We start from the raw sequence: 19678 nt of genomic DNA, 5'->3' as shown, positions 1-19678 counted from the left end.
CACTGATTTGAATTCTTAAACTAGCTTATTTTATCAGTCCGAGAGATTTACAAATGCAGGACTTCAAATTTTTGATACTTCTAAAGTTTGACATCTTTCAAACTTGAAGTCTGTTTTATGTTAGCACTTTCTAGGATTTCCACTCATTGGATACCTTAGCAGTAATCAATGGTTTTGGTGTTCTAGGAAGGAAACCTTTGATAAAGTAACGATAGAATACATAAGAACTTTTCTCTTAAATTAGATATATTGGTGTTAATGAGTAGCTGATATCTTTAGGACAAGTGAGCACGCTTCTTGTGACTTGTCCTTGTTTGTCAGAAGGGAAATACTTTAAATAGAACACTACTGCAGAAACCTTCCTCAGGTACAATATTAATTATCCAGAATCCCCAGGCGGCAATATTCACCTTTACTGAAAGCTTCATCAACAATTTCATCAGTGTACACACTCAGAACTAGAAGCAGCTGGCCAAAATAGGGCATTGGCTTAACATCTTCTGATGAATTAAGGAACCTGTTCTACCAGGTTAGTTTCATCAAAAAATGTGAATGAACACAACTTTCTAGAGAAGTAGTTCAGGCCCCAGGCGCCAGCCCATGGAGTTTTAAAATAGTGCTTTGCTATCTTCCAGTCTTCAACTGCAGTCCAGACCGCAGCTTCACAACTCCAGTAAGTACACTGCTTACATGAAGGAAAAGCACTTACATTGCAAAATGTACTTTTTAAAATAAAAATAAATAAAACTCTCTGAGATTAACTTTATTTTGCTGGACAACAGGAACAACTGCATTAGATGACTGTGATCCCTCATGGAGGGGAAAAACATATCTGCTACATTTGTAAAGCACCATGTAAATTTACAATGTGTAAGAACGGCCATACTGGGTCAGACCAATGGTCCATCTAGTCCAGTAATCCTGTCTTCCAACAGTAGCGAATGCCAGGTGCTTCAGAGGGAATGAACAGAACAGGTAATCATCAAGTGATCCAGCCTGTCGCCTATTCCCAGCTTCTGGCAAACCAGAGGCTAGGGACACTTCAGAGCATGGTTTTGCATCCCTGCCCATCCTGGCTCAGAGCCATTGATGAACCTATTCTCCATGAACTTACCTAGTTCCTTTTTGAACCCTGTTATAGTCTTGGCCTTCATAACATCCTCTGGCAAAGAGTTCCACAGGTTGACTGTGCGTTATGTGAAGAAATACTTCCTTTTGTTTGTTTTAAACCTGCTGCCTATTAATTTAATTTCCTTCTTGTGTTATGAGAAGGAATAAATAACATTTCCTTATTAATTTCTCCACACCAGTCATGATTTTATAGACCTCTATCATATCTCCCCCTTAGTTGTCTCTCTTCCAAGCTGAAAAGATCCAGTCTTATCTAACTCTCATATGGAAACTGTTCCATATTCCTAATAATTCTGGTTGCCTTTTTCTGTACCTTTTCCAATTCCAATATCTTTTTTGAGAGGGGACAACCAGATCTGCATGCAGTATTCAAGAGGTGGACATACCATGGATTTATACAGAGGCAATATATTTTCTGTCTTCTTATCTATCCCTTTCCTAATGATTCCCAACATTGTTAGCTTTTTTGACTGCTGCTGCATATTGAGTGGATGTTTTCAGAGAACTATCCACAATGACTCCAAGATCTTTCTTAAGTGGTAACAGCTAATTTAGACGCCATCATTTTATATGTGTAGTTGGGATTGTTTTCCCATATGCATTACTTTGCATTTATCAGCATTGAATTTCATCTTCCATTTTGTTGCCCAGTCACCTAGTTTGTGAGATCCCTTTGTAACGCTTCACAATCTGCTTTGGACTTAATTATCTTGAGTGGTATATAGGCTTTATTGGTGCAAACTGGGTGTGTATATTTGCCTTGCTCTACTAACTAGTTGGTGGTTTCTCAGTTGATGGAACAGTGGAAGAATAGATCTCTTGCTTTGGTCACTTCTCAGAGTAGAACAGTCAATATCATTGTTAGCTAAGATCACTAGTTCCAATCTAGCCTAAGCTAAGAGGCAAAAAAGCTGTCAGGACAATGTTAAATGATGCAGTGGCAGCGTGCCACTGCAGATTATGGACATTACTCTTAACCATAACAAGTATCCTTTGCTGTTCATCATAGAAGATTCACTGGCAAAATAGTGAAACTTGTGCTGATGCTGTCTATATTGTATCTTATTAAGATAGACTTCACTTTTTTCTTCTTTTCTTGGTAGTACTGAAACTCCCTGGGGTTTGGGTAGAAATGTACCAAGTTTCTTTAAGTTCTGGTCCCTATGTGTGTTTCACATGTGAGGTACCCCCATGCACCTTAGTCCAAAGATTTTAGCAAGCAGTGTCTGTTGGCCCGCACAGTAGATTTCCTTCTGCTCCCGAGCAAGGATATAAAAGGCAGTGCGGGTCAATGCTCGCCAAGTTCCTTTTTACTGCCACGTGGCCTGACTGGGAATTCACTGTCTTCTCCTGCTCCAGACTTTCAGAAAAGCCTGTAAATAAGATTGTAAATAGCTGTTTTTAGCCTAGTACAGTTAGGCTTTAGTATAGTTTGTGTAGTTTGTTTCCCCAGACCAGGGATTGCCTCCCCATGGTCGGGGGACTGTCTTGAGTTCTGGGCTTCAAAAACTGCATCTCCTGCCCTATATCCTTCTCAGTCAGTGATGAACACCAATACTGCCTCTACTATCTGGATAAGGTTGATATTTTGACAAAGTGCAGCATTTGTTGCTTGTTTCCACTGAGAACTTACCCCATGGCCTTTGCCATTATTTCTCTGAAATGGACAAGGGAGACCTGCGTACATTGACCTCACCAAACAAGCAGCATCCCTCTGTGCACATGCTTAAGAGCAGAGCCCTCAGTTCTAAGCTTAAAGACTCTTCCAGAGTTTCCCATTAGAGCAAGGGACACTCTCATGGGTGCAAGGACAGATCCCCATTGAAGACCATCCATAAGAAATGTGCTCCTTCCCCAAGCCCACCAGGGTTGAATGACCCCTTACTTGCTGACCCTAAGGAACTAGTCTGCAAAAAAAAAAAATGCAGACTGGAGGGTGAAGCATGCAGGAAGAAGGATCCTTTGGTTCCATCAGTGATTCAACATTACCATCATCTGCTGGTGCTGTCCATGAGTGTAACTCTAGAATCTGCAGGGAACGCACCATGACTAAAGATGCTCCAATATTGTCTGTGCTGACCGAGACACTTCTCTTCTCCTCTCCTTTCTCCCCCCCGCACATGGGGGTGCACAGAGACCTATGTGACTCTGGAGGATATCTTACTCCCCTACCTGCAGTCTCCCCTCTTCTCTGGCCCAGCCCTCCAGAAAGACATTACTATACCAGAAGATACTACTTTGGTATCAAGAACTGTCTCACAACAGTAAGGCAGGGTTGCCCTGGTATCAACAGTTCCACCATTCCAACAGGAGCAATTTTCAGATTCACACAAATTTTGAATAGCTGGTCCCGTCTTCATCCTCACAAAGAAAACCAAACCCAGACAGGCAATCCAGGACTGACCGTCAATACCCTTATGTACACACCACCCTAGGGACCAGTGGTTTCCCATTCCATGGGGTGTCCTGCCGAGCCTTCCCACAAATGAGAAGACACAAAAGCCTCACTTTTTCGGCCCCCTCTACCACCATCACAACCCATTCCCAGCCCACTTGTAGGAATCACTTCTGACATTTGTCAAGACCTGCTTGCCATCTCTGATGCTTCCTGCCCCTTCTGTCACTTTTGAAGGCTGTCTGACCCTGTTTAGCTCCCCATTGGGGTGATCACAACAGACTGTTTGGTCTTAGAGATTAAAAAGTATCCCTAACAGGCAGAGTTCCTCCCTCCCTCCTCACAAACCCCTTCCCAGTCTCCCTTTGGGGACCACTCTACCAAGATGATTCTACACCAGGAAGCAGAATCCCTATTGCACTGATGGGCAATAGAGCATGTCCCTTCAGTATCAAGGAAGATGGTTCTAGTCTCTGTATTTCTGAGTCCTCAAAAAAGATGGTGGATGGATACTTATTCTGGATCTCTGACACCTCAACATATTCATTTGGAGTTACACTGGAATAAATAATCTCTTCCTTTCAAGAAGGGATGTGATTTGTGGCTCTCGAGATGACACTCATTTTCATATCTCCTCTCCCCCCCTCCCCTCCCTTCCCCCCCCAGTTTATGGTGGGCTGGAACATTTCCAATTCTGAGTCCTTCCCTTCAGCCTAGCAACAACACACAGAGCATTCTCCATGGTGGCGGCCCAAATCAGACTTCAGGGTCACACAGTCTTTCCATATCTCAACAAGTGGCTCCTGATAGGTAGGTCACTCTTGACAGTCAGGTCGACTCTTCAGTTCCTCATTCAAAGTCTTGCGGCCCTAGAGGTTTGTGTGAACAGAGAAGTCCATTTTATCCCTCACAAGGACAAAAAAACATTAGAGACAATATTTAGACTCTGTTTCTGCAGGAGCCATCCTCCCCATAGAAAGGTTTCAAATGATGTGCAACCTAATTTATTTGATTTCCTGCAGACCAGGGACTACAGTGTGAATATGCTTATCACTGCTAGGTCATATGGCAGTGACAAACTTCTCCAGGCTCCATCTGCATTGCCTGCAGGCCTGGCTCAATTCAGTCTACTCACCCAGCAAACATATCAACTCCAAGGTGACTGTTCCCACTGGGATCATGCCTCCTTTGCTTGGTGGTCAAACCAAGACAAGATACGAGTGGGAGTTCCCATCTCCACTCCCAGTGCTATCATTTTAAGAGATGTGCCTCTTCTGGGGTGGGGTGCCCACTTGAACAGTGTCACTGCACAGGGCACATGGACCCTGTGGGAGTCCAGACTACATATCAACATTCTGGAGCTGTGGGCAGTCCGTCTTGCATGCAAGGCCTTCCTCCCACTCATTCACTCCCTTCACATCCAAACGATGCCTTTGTTGTTCCAGAGGAGCCATAAGCCCCAACTCTGACACTCTCTTGCTATTGTGAAAAGCAGTGTCAGATATGTCTCATCCCCTTCTCCTGCTGAGGGGCTATCGGCTTGCACTGCCTCTTATACCCTCTCTCAGGAGTATGAGGAGATCTGTGGCACATGTGTGAGCCAATAGACACTGCTTGCTAAAAATCTACGTACTCTGGCATATGTTGCACATGCATATACATGTGGAATACACATAGGGACCGCACATCTCGAAACTTCCAGTTACAGTAAGTAATCTCCATTTCTTGAACTTGTTTGTACTTGTACTTTGCTACGGTATGTAGCAAAATAGATATTGTCTTCTCTAGTCAGATTGTAGCTGGATTAAGTCGAGCAGTTTACAAAACTAGTGACTGCACAGCAAGCACAGTGGTAGACAAAACTAAAGTTTGATGCATCGACTGTCTTGTGTATTGTGCAGTGCTGGGCACACTAACAGACATTCAGGTTAATGCATGGTGAAAGGAATAACTGGAATTAAGTTTGGGTTGTGTGTAAACAAACTATTCCAGAAAGGCCCAGCTAAAATTACGGACAGCTTAATGCATGGCAGAGGTCCCAAAAAGCTGCAAACAGTGGGATATGTAGAGAATTGGGTAGTCAGTATTTTAAGAAATACTTATCAAAATAGTCCTTGCTTTCAATTATGATCATATTGTCTCAAAGATGTAGCAGAAAGAAAGCCCAGTCATATGAGAAATTGGAAAGACTAGATTGTTTCCTTAAGAAAGGAGACTGATAAGGACATAAGAATGGCCATATTGGGTCAGATTAATGGTCCATCTAGCCCAGTCCGTATCCTGTCTTTCGACAGTGACCACAGCCATGACCCATATTAGAGGTCTACGAATGAACAGCAGTGAGCACCTGACTTTTTTTTTTCCCCCTCATAATGAAAGAACAAGGGGACATCAATGAAATTGAAATGCAACTCCTGTAAAACAGGTGCAAGGAAGTACTATCTGTGCTTAAATGTGGAACTCATTGCTCCAAGACAGAGGCCAGCAAGAGATTGTTAGGATTCAAAGGATTAGATGCTTACCCAGGATAACCTCTGTGGTTACATTATTTAAATAGGATAACTTATAAGGGATATGAACCACCTTGCTTCAGTACATGCTCCCCCATTAACTACTAGGTGGTAGGGAGCAATGTATAACTCCCAAGTTCATGGTGTGTAGAGGGAGTTACTACTCCTTCAAAGGCATCTTATAATGACCACTGTCCTGAACCAGAACTTTAAGAATTTCCATGCCAGAGTATCTGTATCCCTTTTAGATAAAGAGTGTTCAGTGGGCTCATGAGGTGTAATCTGTACTTCTACCTAGCTCAGCCTTGTAAAAGGAGTTTTACATATCTAAAGATATTCAACATGGACAAGCAATATTTTGCATCATGATAGGAGTGTACAAGTAGATGTGGAGTCCGGGATAGTAAACGTTCATGATTAGATTTTCACTGCTAACCTAAAGAATGATGCAGTGTCTGCTATTCTCTGCCTGCCTTTCCTAAAACTCTTGTCTGCTAGACAAACTCTGCTGTGTCCTAAGAATAGCACTTTTAATTACAGGAGTATTTTGTGGCCACAGGATGGGATTCTGAAGGGACAACAGTTCACAATGTTGAGCTATTAACATTAAGGCAATAAACAGACAAAGAAAAACATAGGCAAAAGACATTGGTTTTGTGACTTGAATATCTGTGAAACTGCTATAACAGCCTCTCTTTCAATGAGCAGATGGTTGTGTGTGTTGTCAGTGAGTTGCCTCTTTTATAAAATTCTTGAATTTCCTCATTGGATTTTCTGATAGTCCTGGATGAGTTTCTCCAGGCCTGTCAATTATCAAAGCCTCATTAGTAGATTGGACAAGGTCTAATTTGTGGTCCTAAATGGTGACACAGATCGACTGTCAAAAAACTCACAGCTTAATCAGGTTTAAAAAAATCTTTGGTTATCACATCTATCCTGAGTCCTTTTGCTAACTTCTTTATTCTTCCCTTCGTTGCTGTGAAAGACCCCCAGAAACAGGATGCACTTACTATACATACTAAATAGTGATGCTTTCTAGGCGTATAATATTGAAAGATTACTATAATGGAGAATAGATTTTTTTTTCTAACCTTAAATGTTACTAGTAACTAACTGATCATTTTAAAAAAATGTTTGTGGCCTTTAATGTACTTGGCATGAACAAAGCCTTCCTAGAAGTATATACTTGGCAGCACTTTGTTGGTCCTGGTTGAAAAGCACTCAACCTCACCATCAGAGACAGACTTTTTAGCCTTATGCTGTTCCAGACCTCTGGTAGCTTGAACAACTTTTCCCATTAGGACAATATTCTTTTTAAAAGATAGTTTGAACAATATCCTCCCTTACTTGGGTTATTTTTTCATGATATAGGATTATTTTCCAAGCAGCTGGCTGCACTGCTAACATCTGGGCTGTATAAGAGGCTTTCTTAATTAGTAATCCTTTCTACGATCAGTGCAAATACTTCCCTTCAATTGCTTGTCAGCAAACAAAACTATTAAGCCAGTGGTCTCCAAACTGTGGTGAGGTGCCTCCCTGGGAGGGAGAGGAAGAACATGCAGAGGGGCACAGCAGGGCCCAGGCCAGCCCCCATGTGAGGCAGGGAGGGAGCACCACCCAGCCCTGCTTGGCCCCCAGCTCCAGGGCACCCAGCCAACTGCAGAGCAAAAAAGTTTGGGTACCACTGTTGAAAGCAATGGGTATTTTTATAGATTTAGAATTTCATCTGGCACTATGGCAGTGGGGAGTTAATGATAAAGGGACATTAATGCTATTGGTTGCCACCTGCCAGACTTCATATAGAGAAACTAATTATTCTTCTGCATAGCTGGAACCATATTGCAGAAAACTTCCTCTGGGGGTAATTCCTATTTTTTTGACACTTGTAATGGAGAATATGTAGATATGACTTGTCTGAGGGTGGGGGAGAGGAGACTCCTCATACCAATGAGTTAGGTACATACTAACTAATCTGGTAGGCATTCTTTCCAGGGCTATAATTAAGAATGCATGGACTGGCTCTTTTACTTAGTTCTTTAAATACCTGGAATTATCACTGAATTTAATGAAAGCTGCAAATTCTTGGCACTTATGAAAAGCAGGTCATAAAACTAAAATTTTGAAGGTTGTCTGGTTAGAACAAAGATCAGGGTGTTCTCCCTAGCTGTGCCACTAACTTGTTTTTGGGTCAGATCTCTGTCCAGGGATTGGCCCTGTTGCTACCATTCATGCCAGAAGGAAGAACCCACCAGGCACTTATTTGATGTCTTGTTATGCATCTGTAAAATGGAGTTGATACTTTAAAGGTGATGCGAAAATGCTGTGAGAACCACTGATCTTATGAAGATGCTAGAAATAATGTGGTACTAAAACTGCACTAATGGGCTTTCTCTGACCATGTTAGAGCAATAGACAATAACCGTTCCTTCTGGTCCAAGTCGTGCTTCCACCTGCCCAACATCCTGACTGCCCCTATCTGCTGGGAGAGGGAGAGACATTTGACTTAAAGCAGTTTTTCATCTTGAACTTGGGTGGAGTTGGTCTCAAGTCATACTGAATTTCACAACTCGTGAAAATTAACAGCAGCACTTTTTAAGATTATTGCTACATCCTTTAATTGGTTCACTCCCCTCATATCACCTTACTCAATGACAATCGTGGTTTTTCTTTTTACTTCACATGCTGTTTGCCAAATCTTGTACCATAGGAGTCAGTATAAGAATTCAGTATGAGTGCATTCTGAATATGGGGATAATGCCCCTCCCAGGAAGGAAACATGCATGTTGTTTCTGCTCCAACTAATCTCCTAGGTCAGTCTTACAGTAGTAAGCGGTGCAAAATAGTCCATAGCATTTATTTTGCCACCCTCCAATTCTATCAAGCATTTAAAAGGATAATTTAAGAATAGTGTGAGAGAATGCTGAAACATCAGTTTTATGTAGAATTAGGTAGCAGAAAAGTTATCCTTAACAAATGGTCTCTTGTGAAAATTTTGTGTATGAAACATCATGTACCCCAGATATCCTTAAGTTAAACTACTTGTAACTGCCTTTAAAATCTCACTCAACTTCAGAAGCATGCTATGACCAGCATTTTAAACTTGCATGTTAGACATCTAAATAAGTGGCCTCCACTCTTGGAAGAAAAATGAGCCACTTATTTAGGTGCATATCTTTAAGCACCCAAGCTGGAGGGAGAGAGGGACTTGACTAGCATGCTAAATATGAATTGTACTGAAAAGTCAAAAAAGAAGTACTAGAGATGACTAATTTGTCATTGTTTTCCACCCTAATAAAACTGTGGCTAAATGGCATGTGCTGAAGTGCAAAACTTATGCGACAATCTTTTATTAGTGTAATAATAAACATGCACCATTAAATTATATAAGATATAGAACATTGACAGGATAATAATGTCCCTATGTAATACACAATTAATACTACTGGGTGCAGAAGTGTTAAGGCAAACAGTTGCAGTGAGCAGTACTGTAGTGTTTTATAAATAGTGCTTCTTCCACTATTTCTGATCAGAATCTAACTTACTCTGAACTTGCGGTTTTTAAGTAGTGATGATTGGAACAATATTTGAGAACCAATGTTTGTAACATTGTTTCAATCTTTCTGTTAAAATTTTAGGCAGTGTGTGCATGCATACTGTCCTCGGTTTAAGACTACATTATTAGAATAACTTGTAACTGGCTAAATGGAATTAATCTCAGATTGAGGTAGATATGTTATAAAACCAAGCATTACTTAGAATTTTTTGCAATCACTTATAAGAAGTATAAATCCTTTTCTTCAAGATACTGTTACTCATTTGTCCTCCATATAACTCTTTTTAAATCAAAGGGTTAAGGAAGAATATGCTAAATTGGCTAGAGCAACAGTCAGGAATCACTTGTGACATGTTACGGTTTTAGGTACTCTGTAATAAGTGACTTCAAACAAAGGTAAAATTGCTTTGTAGCCTGGGAGATGCAGACTCCACATTGTTGCTATGTAAGCACCAATACAGATATTATCGTAGGGAAGGAAAAAAATCTCCCAGTTTGTAATACTTATTCTTTCATGGAGTGGAGTTTCATAGGCAGTTAGCTGAAATGTAGGGTATCTAGATGTTTTGTACTGCTGAACATTCTGTACCTAAAGCAATTCCTTCTGTAGATCACAACGTGGCATATTTAGCAAAGAAATGGATGAAAGCTAGGCTGCCTAAAACTTATCAGAACAAAGTGTTTTTTTTGACATTTTGAAATAGCCTGCAGTATAATTTGATGGGTCTACAATACTATTGAAAGCTATGGTTGTGTAAAACAGAGTACTCTTTGTTTTAATTTTAGTCTCTGTTGGAAAAGTTCTTGATTCCTAACGCTTCTCAAGCAGAAAGTAAAGTTTTCTATTTGAAAATGAAAGGAGACTACTACCGTTACTTGGCTGAGGTTGCTGCTGGGGATGACAAGAAAGGTACAGTATGTCAGCTTCTTGTTAAATTGGTCAAACTTGCAGTGGGTTTGCTTTGAATGGGAAGGTGCTCTTTCTGATTCTAGGAGAAGATAAATACTAATTAAAAGTAAAAGGTGGTTTAGCTCTTTTTGGTTATAAAAATTCCTGATTTACTCCCTAAATGTGGTCAATGGTTCTCAAGAGTCACCAGGGATTCTCCCTTATAACTGTGCTTCTGCAGATCCCCACTGTAGCAAACATGCTCGGTTATGGAGAACTCCTGAAGCAGTCAATCATTGTGCTTGTGTATGCATGTACCCTTAGTTTCACAACTGAGATATGAGCTCCCTTTACCCCAGTCATCTCTATTCATATTTCTGCTTTCTGATGGGGGTAAGAACCCTACCCTTTCTCCAACAGGCTTTATGTTAAGCTTAGTTTTTTGCTAGACTTACTACACTTCTACAGTATTTTTAATAGTTAGCTGACAAACTAGCTGTGAATCCTCAAGGAGGCTGAACCCATCTCAGAAGGGAACAGGCTAATGGACCCGCACTCAGGACTTACTGCAATGAGAATTTTCACTTTGAGCTAAGGCAGACCTAACCTCCAATTTATCTGGCCATCTTTAATGTTTAAGCTGCCTTGAGTCTTCAGATGAAACTGGTTTGTCCCCTCAAACTGTAGGAAGTTAGTTTCTTCACTTGAACTTCAGTAAAAACACTGGAATGTATTAACTAAGTACCTGTGAATGATACAAGAGCTATTGCCTAAAAGGTCTAAAAATTTGACAGAACAGGACCTGAGTTGCTTTGATTATTCCAGTAGAGACTTCTTGGATGGGGTACTCAGATCAGATTGTCCCATCTTTAGAGGTTGTACAATTGTACATATAGTTGGCCATTTCTACCTGTCATTGTACAAAACGTTCAGGTTCTTCTCCTCTCTGCATCCTTCAGTTCACAAACCTAAAAGCTTTATCTTCAGTGTTAAAACTGTTTGACAATTTTGCGTCTGTGAATTAGATTTACAGCCTGGATATAATAGTGTTTGATCTGTCACAGGCTCTCCATATATTATGTTGATTTGTGAGAACTAAGTTTGGGGAACTTAATGATCGTGATCAATTGCTATCAAACACTGTTAGTCTCAGAATTCTAAAGAATTCTTTCAACCACTAGGAAGCAAGTACCAGCACCAGTGTGAAGTGTCCAGATATAGGAATTGTATTTCAGTCCTATACATTGGATTGCTTATTGCTTCAAAAACTAATTTTACCTGTCTACTGTATCTACATAGATACAAACTTGTAACAACCTAGAAGACAGATTAGTAAGGGTAAGCAGAACCCCTATAGCATAGACTCTGGAGAAATTAGTTGTTTTTCTACTAAACTAGTCTCCTAACAGTTCATAGTAAGTCCCTTCTGCTTTGCAAACTGTTCAGAACTAACTTTGCATTGAACTTTAACTGAATAGTGTACAGAGTCAGTGCAAAGGCACCAAAACTGTGCCCAGAAACTAGCCGTATCGTCCCTAAACAAGGCGAAGACATTCCCAAGTTACATATTAGTACCTGACAGTTATTTGTGTAGGAGAAACAGTTTCATGAAGTTAAAAGCAACTGAATACAGGATTTTATAATGTTAAATGTTGGGGCAACATTAATCCACAATGCTACCAGCTCTGCCTATAATAAAAGGTAGATTTGGAATATTTCCCAGCATTAAAGGGATACTGCAGATGAAATTGTAGTATTTTATACATATAAAGTTACATACTAGAATTCTGAAACTTATTATGCTAAACTTTTTGTACCTTGCCTCCTCTTTCTTTACTATAAAAATGCCACCCAAACATTGCAACAAATAGTTTTAAATAGCTGGTCAATATTTAAAACTAGCTCCAAATCTTTAATGCTTATTATGGGCCAAAGCTAGCTGGCCATATTGCTTTTAACAGTGTGAAAACGGGCTAATTCAGCAAAAGTGTTCTTAAAAACAGTACTGTGCTGTACTTGTAAAGCTAAGATCTCCTTATTAACGAGGAAAGTAAACCCTAATATAGTACCTTGTTACATGATAAAAACATACTTCTTGAACATAACTCTGTAAGTACATCTAAATTATTTACATGTTATTTTTCTTAAAGGGATAGTGGAGCAGTCACAACAGGCATATCAAGAAGCTTTTGAAATCAGTAAAAAGGAGATGCAACCAACACATCCTATCAGATTAGGTCTGGCTCTGAACTTCTCTGTGTTTTACTATGAGATTCTGAATTCCCCGGAGAAAGCCTGTTCCCTTGCAAAGACTGTAAGTTGTTTTTAAAAATAAAATTAAAATAAAATAAAATAAAAAGCTTAAATGTTTTATGTAACATATTATATGGGCAATAACACTTTTTTTAAAACAAAACCTCTAGGCTTTTGATGAAGCCATCGCTGAACTTGATACGTTAAGTGAAGAGTCATACAAAGACAGTACGCTAATAATGCAATTACTGAGAGACAACTTGACAGTAAGTACCATTAAAAACTTGCTTGTTAAGCAAGGAATTTTATTACATGTCACCATGAAGAGAGCATTTTGTTCATTGCTTGACTTTAAATAGAGCACATGAGCAGTTATCTAGTGGCTTCTATTTTATGCCTAACGTAGGTGAATCATGTTTGTTAGCAGCAAGTTTATATTTCTGAACTGAAATTTTGTTCACACTTTTGCCTCCCAAGGTCAGTTGACACAACTTTCAGTTTTCTATGATCCTACAATTGCCAAATCCACTACATCATTGAATAACTACATTTTCTGGGTTATGTAAGAAAGCTAACATTTTTAAAAACAAGCTGCAGTGTAGGTTAACTTTCGCTAACTAAGCTGTTATAACTCCTAAAATTGTATTGACCGCTTTGACGAACAGTACAATCTTTACATGCTTTTGGAAAAAAAATTTTAAGAGCTGCTCTTCACCTTTGTGCAATGGGTTCAGTTTGATCATATGCATAAGGCATGGAAGCAGCAAAAAGGGAATGGCCAGTAGTAGTGTTCTAACTGGCTAAATATTATCTCCTGAGGTGTCAGTTGCCTCAGCAGTAAGATGACTTTTTTTTTTTTTCCCCCCATCCACCAAATAATTATTTCCTGCTCATGTTCCAGGGGGGTTGGTTTTGGGTTTTTTTTTCCCCCTTAAGGCTCACTTGATATTTATGCAAACAAATATTTTGTGAGGTGGATATACTAGTACTTTGTACTAAGACCAGTATAAACAAGCTTGTTTCCTTTTTTGGTCATGTTGGTGTTTTTATTTGAATCAATGCTATCCAGAAGATTTGCGGGACAGTCACACAACAGCTACTTCCAATGCATTGTTACTCAAACTGACTGCTTTCCGCAGCATGAATCTAGATTAGCCTGCATGTTTTCTAAAATTGTTTCCTGATAGATATCATGGCTCAGCACTTCTGTTATTTTCTCATAGATTTTTTTTTAAAAAATCCACAAATTTCAAGGACATAAATTTTTCCATATAAGTGATAAAACTAACTTTTTCGTATTTTGAAGACTTTTGGGCAAGATTTTTCAATCACTATCAAAAAAAGCTAAGTACCTAAAGAGAATGAAGTAGTAAATATACGCAAATTGACCACTCGTATTTAAAGGCTTAATTCATTTATCATGCTCTGTACAGAGTAGGGGGATGAAACAGCAGTAATCAACAACTCAAAATGAGGAAATATCAAATCTGATAAACTGGTATCTGAAACAGTATCACCATGTTCTATGAACCTGAGGTCAAAGACAACTGACAAAATAAACTCATTTTAACAAAGTTGCTGGAAAATAGACCCTTATTCTAAAATGGATAGGACCACTCAAGTCTCTTGTTTTTGGAGAATCTGAGACCACTGAAAGTACACTTAATTATGACACATTGCCATTATTGAAACACTGTATTTCCTGTTTTCTCTTCTGCTTTCTTTTCCAACACATTTTTCCTTTGTCATTCTTGGAGCAGACTCCAGGAGCTATGCATTACTATTGGAGAAATTACTTCTAGCCAAAGGTAGTACTTGTGATAGCTCTGATTCTCCTCTTCTGTAAAGTGATGGGGGAGAAGATTTTCCTACTCTGCTATAAACTGACAGCTGATTGATTAGCTGTTAAGCTTTATCAGTGGGTAGGTACATGCCACCCACTGGATTTTTTTTTTTTTTTTTGGTCTTCTGGGCTGAGGTATGGCTTGTTGACAAAATAACTTAAATCGGTTTAGCTCCTTCTCTCCACGTTTTTGAAAGGCATTCTTACTTCGCTACCCTGAGGATTGTCACAGCAAATGACTAGCCAAAACTCAATCCCTGTGTTATTCAGATACCCTCACAAACTCCTGGGTTGCTACCTCTAGACACTGATTGTCATTGATAAGCCCAAAACCATCAAAGGAAATGGATGTCTTCAAAACCAGTTAAGTGTCAAGTTTAAAATGTAACCTTTTGTATGGCTTGGTGAAAATGCTTTATTGCAGTAGAAATAATATGAAGTAGGTTACAATCATCAGAAAAAACATATCTTCCATGCCATTTGAGGCAAATGGCACTAAACAGTGATCTACTCCGAGGCAAGCAGCTCTCCATGACACATCTTCTATGCATATTTAAGATGGTTGATCAGTTATTTTTTTCCCTCTATGTGCAGTCATACCAATTAAACACCATGGTTAGAAAAAAAATATGGCTAAAGTATTGCAAGATTCCATGTTCTTAAAACTGCATGACCAAAAAACAAACAGCTCATGTAAAACTGCAAGTAGGTACCTATTGCCTGAATAATGCTTAGTTGTATCTACTGTACAAGTCTTGTTCATCTCTTAAACTGACACCACAGCTCTCCATAAACTTCATCTATAAGGTAACTGCTGTATGTTACTGACAGACAGACATAACAGTAAAAGCCTTAATGTAAAAAGGATCTTATGCAGCCTGACCCAAAATTTTAAAAATGACTAGTCAGTGTTGGACAAATCAATAAAGAACAGGAAATATGTGATACTAAATTGGTGTCATATGGTACAACTTGTAAAGAGAGTAGCTATCACTGCATCAAGCTGATATTAGCTTCCAACATCAGGTTTCTAACTTCTGCTCAGTACTCTGCTAATTCAGGTAGAAACCAAATTATCTACTTGAACCTTGTTTTGACTGAGTCTGAAGTCCTGTCAATCTCTTACCTTCATATATCTGCTTTAACATGGCTTATCTGAGGCACTAATTGCTTATGTGGAGTGGTAGAGCCCTCAGTGCTTCATCCCACTGGGTCCAGAACAGAGAGGAGTCTTGTCTTACACCCAGTCAAGCATTTAAATCAGCAGAGGATGGAAGGCCAAGACATAGACCCACAGCACGTGGCCTCATAAGGCAGGCTGTAAGCCTGTTAAGCTGGAGTTGCAAGAACTCCCTTGTCATTTCCAACAGATTCTTCATGGGGAGAGTTTTCCTTTATGAAACTGCCTCTTCAGATCCTTGCTATATGTGAATTATACGCCTTGCCAGTAAACAAACCTGTCTGTAACCCAAACTTTTTTTCAAGGTGTTGGTGCGTGCACATGCTCCTTGGTTAGAAACATTCTCAAAGTTGTTCTGAGATTCAAGCCTCTCTGTGCTCCTGTTCCTACTAGCACTTAGGGTCACAAAACACTAATTCTCGTTCTTTTTCTTTTCTGAGGTCAATTTAGCAAATGGTTAGAATTAGTTCAGATCAGTTGTTCTAAACTTCAGTGGAGGCCTTGAAAGTACATTACTCTAATTTACTGCAGCACTTGTGAGGGCCTTGGCAGATAAGGGATCTAGTTGGAGTTCCACCTTTTTGAAGTAGAGGGATACTCCAAATCATATTAAGCTAGTAGTGATTTTGAAAGACAGCCTGTAAAGGAAACGAGAGAGACCCTGGGTGAGGTAAAATCTCTTATCCCCAGAGGAAAATACACATTTAAACTACTTTGTGACCCAAAATATATTGGTGATCTCCGTTCTAGTTCTGTGTTCGAAAGCTCTAGTATGTAGCTGCTGTTGTAGTCACATGACCCCTCACTAGGCCACAAGGGAATTGAAATCTGGACTCTGTGTGACCTTTTTCTATGGATTTGTGACACTTACTCCTTATCCTGTAACTAGGAGAGCATTATGTACCTGGCACTTCCTTTCAGAGCAGTTTCTCCCTTAAAAAGGACAATTTGAGAGGATGTTTAGGTGTGTGACTCTGAATCCCACAAGGAAGCACATCCACACGTAGTCTTGAATGTGTGGCAGGTGATAACTTAGGTCTAATTTTCCTTTTGGTCTTCAGTTGGTAGGAAAGGTTGCTGACTTCAAATTAAAAGTCTTAAGAGGGAGGGATAAGCTATTGTTCTGCCTGGACTGAATTTGAGTGGATGTTATAGGCTTAATTCTAATGTTTCTGAGTGGATTGCTGCCTAGCTGATTGCTGCTCCTCAGGGAGCTTCTCCCAGTGAGAAAGCCTTTAAGAGATAACACCTTTCAACATAGAAAGAGCTTCCCACTTGAAGAAAAGTAGAAATATTACTGATATCCTCTTCTACTTACAGTATTTAGCAAGAAACTATAATGGTTTTCAGCATTCTTGCATATGAAAACGCTTTATTTCATTTTCTCTCACAGTTGTGGACATCGGATACCCAAGGAGATGAAGCTGAAGCAGGAGAAGGAGGGGAGAATTAACCAGCCTTCCAACTTTCATCTGCCTCATTCTAAAATTTACACAGTAGACCATTTGTCACTCATGCTGTCCCACAAATAGTTTTTGTTTACGATTTATGACAGGTTTATGTTACTTCTATTTGGATTTCTATATTTCCCATGTGGTTTTATGTTTAATATTAGGGGAATAGAGCCAGTTAACATTTGGGGAATTTATCTGTTTTCATCTGAGGTGGCCAATATAGGGTTGTGAAATTTTTATACAAGTTTTACATGTTTGGCATAGTACTTTTGGTACATTGTGGCTTCCCACAAGGTGGCCAGGGTTAAACAGCTTCCTATGTTGAGCAAAGAAAACTGCTTGCATATTGGTCTGTCACGGTGGAAAAAAGGGATAATCAGTTGCAGCCACAGGTGTAGTTAGTGTGAGTACTTCAAAGCTGAAGCATACCATGGCTGTGGGGGAACAGATGTCCCATGGATATTGCATGTCAAGCATGTGAAATCTGTGGAATATACAATTAAGTGTACATCTTTGATTGCAGCTGAAAAGTGTTCCTTAAGACAGTTTTGATCACCCAGTCAACTTTCTCTAGAGAAGGGCAGAAACGGTTCACATTCCATTATTTGTAAAATTACCTGCTGTTGCTTTCATTATTTTTGCTACACATTTTATTTGTATTTAAATGGTTTAGGCAACCTAAGAACAAATGTACAAGTAAAGATGCAGTAAAAATGAAATGCTTGATATCCATAACTACACTGTATATTGAGCACAGCAGTAAAACAAAAACCCATGTATTTAACTTTTTTAGGTTTTTTGCTTTTGTGATTTTTTTGATACTTGCCTAACATGCATGTGCTGTAAAAATAGTTAACAGGGAAATAACTTGAGATGATGGCTAGCTTTGTTTAATGTCTTATGAAATTTTCATGAACAATCCAAGCATAACTGTTAAGAACATGTGTATTAAGTTGATGTAAGTGGAATAAAAGTTTTATGAATGGACTTTTCAACTACCTTCCCTGTAGCTTCCATGTAAATCTGTCTTCCTACTCTGAATTTTTAGAGTATCAATAGGGATTATAGAGAAACTTCACTGAAACAAGAGGCACTGTGAAATATCTTGACTATTCAAATATCAGTTTTCCCTTGATTAAATGATTCTACATTCAAATTTTGGTTTACTTTTCACAGGAGATGAAGTAGCAAGATTAAGAGCTTGCCTTAGAATGAAACTGAATTATTCTGCTAAAACATACTGGGAAGGGGATAGTGTTGTAGGAGGCTTGTGAAAGTTCAGATAAAGGCTCTTGCAAAACCATATAGAATATTCCAAAAGTGTGACCAGTACAGAAAAGATTTGGAGGTGTGGAGACATTGACTTGAAGACCCAGGAATTCCATGTGCACCAGGGTATGACCAGAACCGATCCTTGAAGCAGATCCAGTATCTGACAACCACACTGAATCCCTTCATTTGCTTTTGTGTTATTTCTCTTAAATGGAGCCTTGGAGAGACTTGACAAGTATTCTGAACCCTCTGAGCACTTTACAATTTGATTCTGGAAAAGGATCTGGAGTCTAATTCCCTTTCTCTTCCTTCCCCTAGCATAGGCCCCTGCAAGAGCTGCATTGACAGCATACCTCTAGCAAATACCTTTCACCCAGTCACTACAGGGATGTTGGACTGAAATTGACATAATTGAGACAAGAGGGGCACCTTTTGATCCTCATTTTCTGCTCCACTGAAGGCAGAAAACAACAATTTCATTTCTGACATTGTCGAATTATTAAAAAAAAGTATTTTAGAATGAAGCTGGGCAAAATAGCAAAAATTAATCAAATGGGGATGAGAACTGCATTACACTGAGAACTCAAAAGTACTGTATCTGCAAGCACAGCTTAACATGCTATTTACACCTACTTTTTGTAGCATTTTTCACACCAAATAATGAATACATCATTGCAGTGGGAACAGTGACATCTTGAAGGATGAAATGAACTGAGTTGCTATAGGAGACATCTACTTTCCATCCCAGCTCTTTCTAAATACGCTGTATTTTAGCAAATGATGTAGCCTATGTAGAAGTATCCTCCCCTGCACAATTCTTTTCCTCCTCTTACAAATTACTCCACTGTTTTACATCCTGGTCAACACTGAATATTAAATTCAAAGTGGCCTGAAAAATCTCTAGAAACAGTTGAAACCCAAACCCAACAGTGTAACAGCTGACTGGAAGAGGATGTGAAGGATAATCTCCATTTTAAAGTTATAAATGTTATATCTAGGCTCACAGGTTAAGAATCTACTTTTTCTAATTAGGGTTCAGAACAAAATCATAGGAAACTAGGATGAATTCAAAGGTGGGAATGCAAATGAGAGCAAATAGACTGCAGGGGATGGTAAGTGAGAACAAAGTTCCCTTATTAAAAGGAAAAGTTGACAAATCAAGATCATTGCTAAGGGAACTTAGTTCCATTCTTTTCTC

General features: G+C 39.3%; 1 protein-coding gene across 1 annotated transcript in view; it reads left to right on the top strand.

The window, feature by feature from the left end:
* The window catches only part of YWHAZ (tyrosine 3-monooxygenase/tryptophan 5-monooxygenase activation protein zeta), a 32295-nt gene extending 14100 nt beyond the window's left edge, over positions 1-18195 (top strand). Inside the window, exons 3-6 of the mRNA XM_067537321.1 lie at positions 10376-10499; positions 12629-12792; positions 12902-12997; positions 17148-18195. Coding sequence (XP_067393422.1) covers positions 10376-10499; positions 12629-12792; positions 12902-12997; positions 17148-17207 — 444 coding nt within the window. The 3' untranslated portion in view covers positions 17208-18195. The remainder of the gene's footprint in view (positions 1-10375; positions 10500-12628; positions 12793-12901; positions 12998-17147) is intronic.
* Positions 18196-19678: the final 1483 nt, after the last annotated feature.

Source organism: Emydura macquarii, unplaced genomic scaffold, assembly GCF_026122565.2.
Source record: "Emydura macquarii macquarii isolate MOO-44397 ecotype Brisbane River unplaced genomic scaffold, CSIRO-AGI_Emac_v2 contig_383, whole genome shotgun sequence".
Lineage (NCBI taxonomy): Eukaryota > Metazoa > Chordata > Testudines > Chelidae > Emydura > Emydura macquarii.
This window is presented reverse-complemented; position numbering and strand designations above follow the sequence as displayed.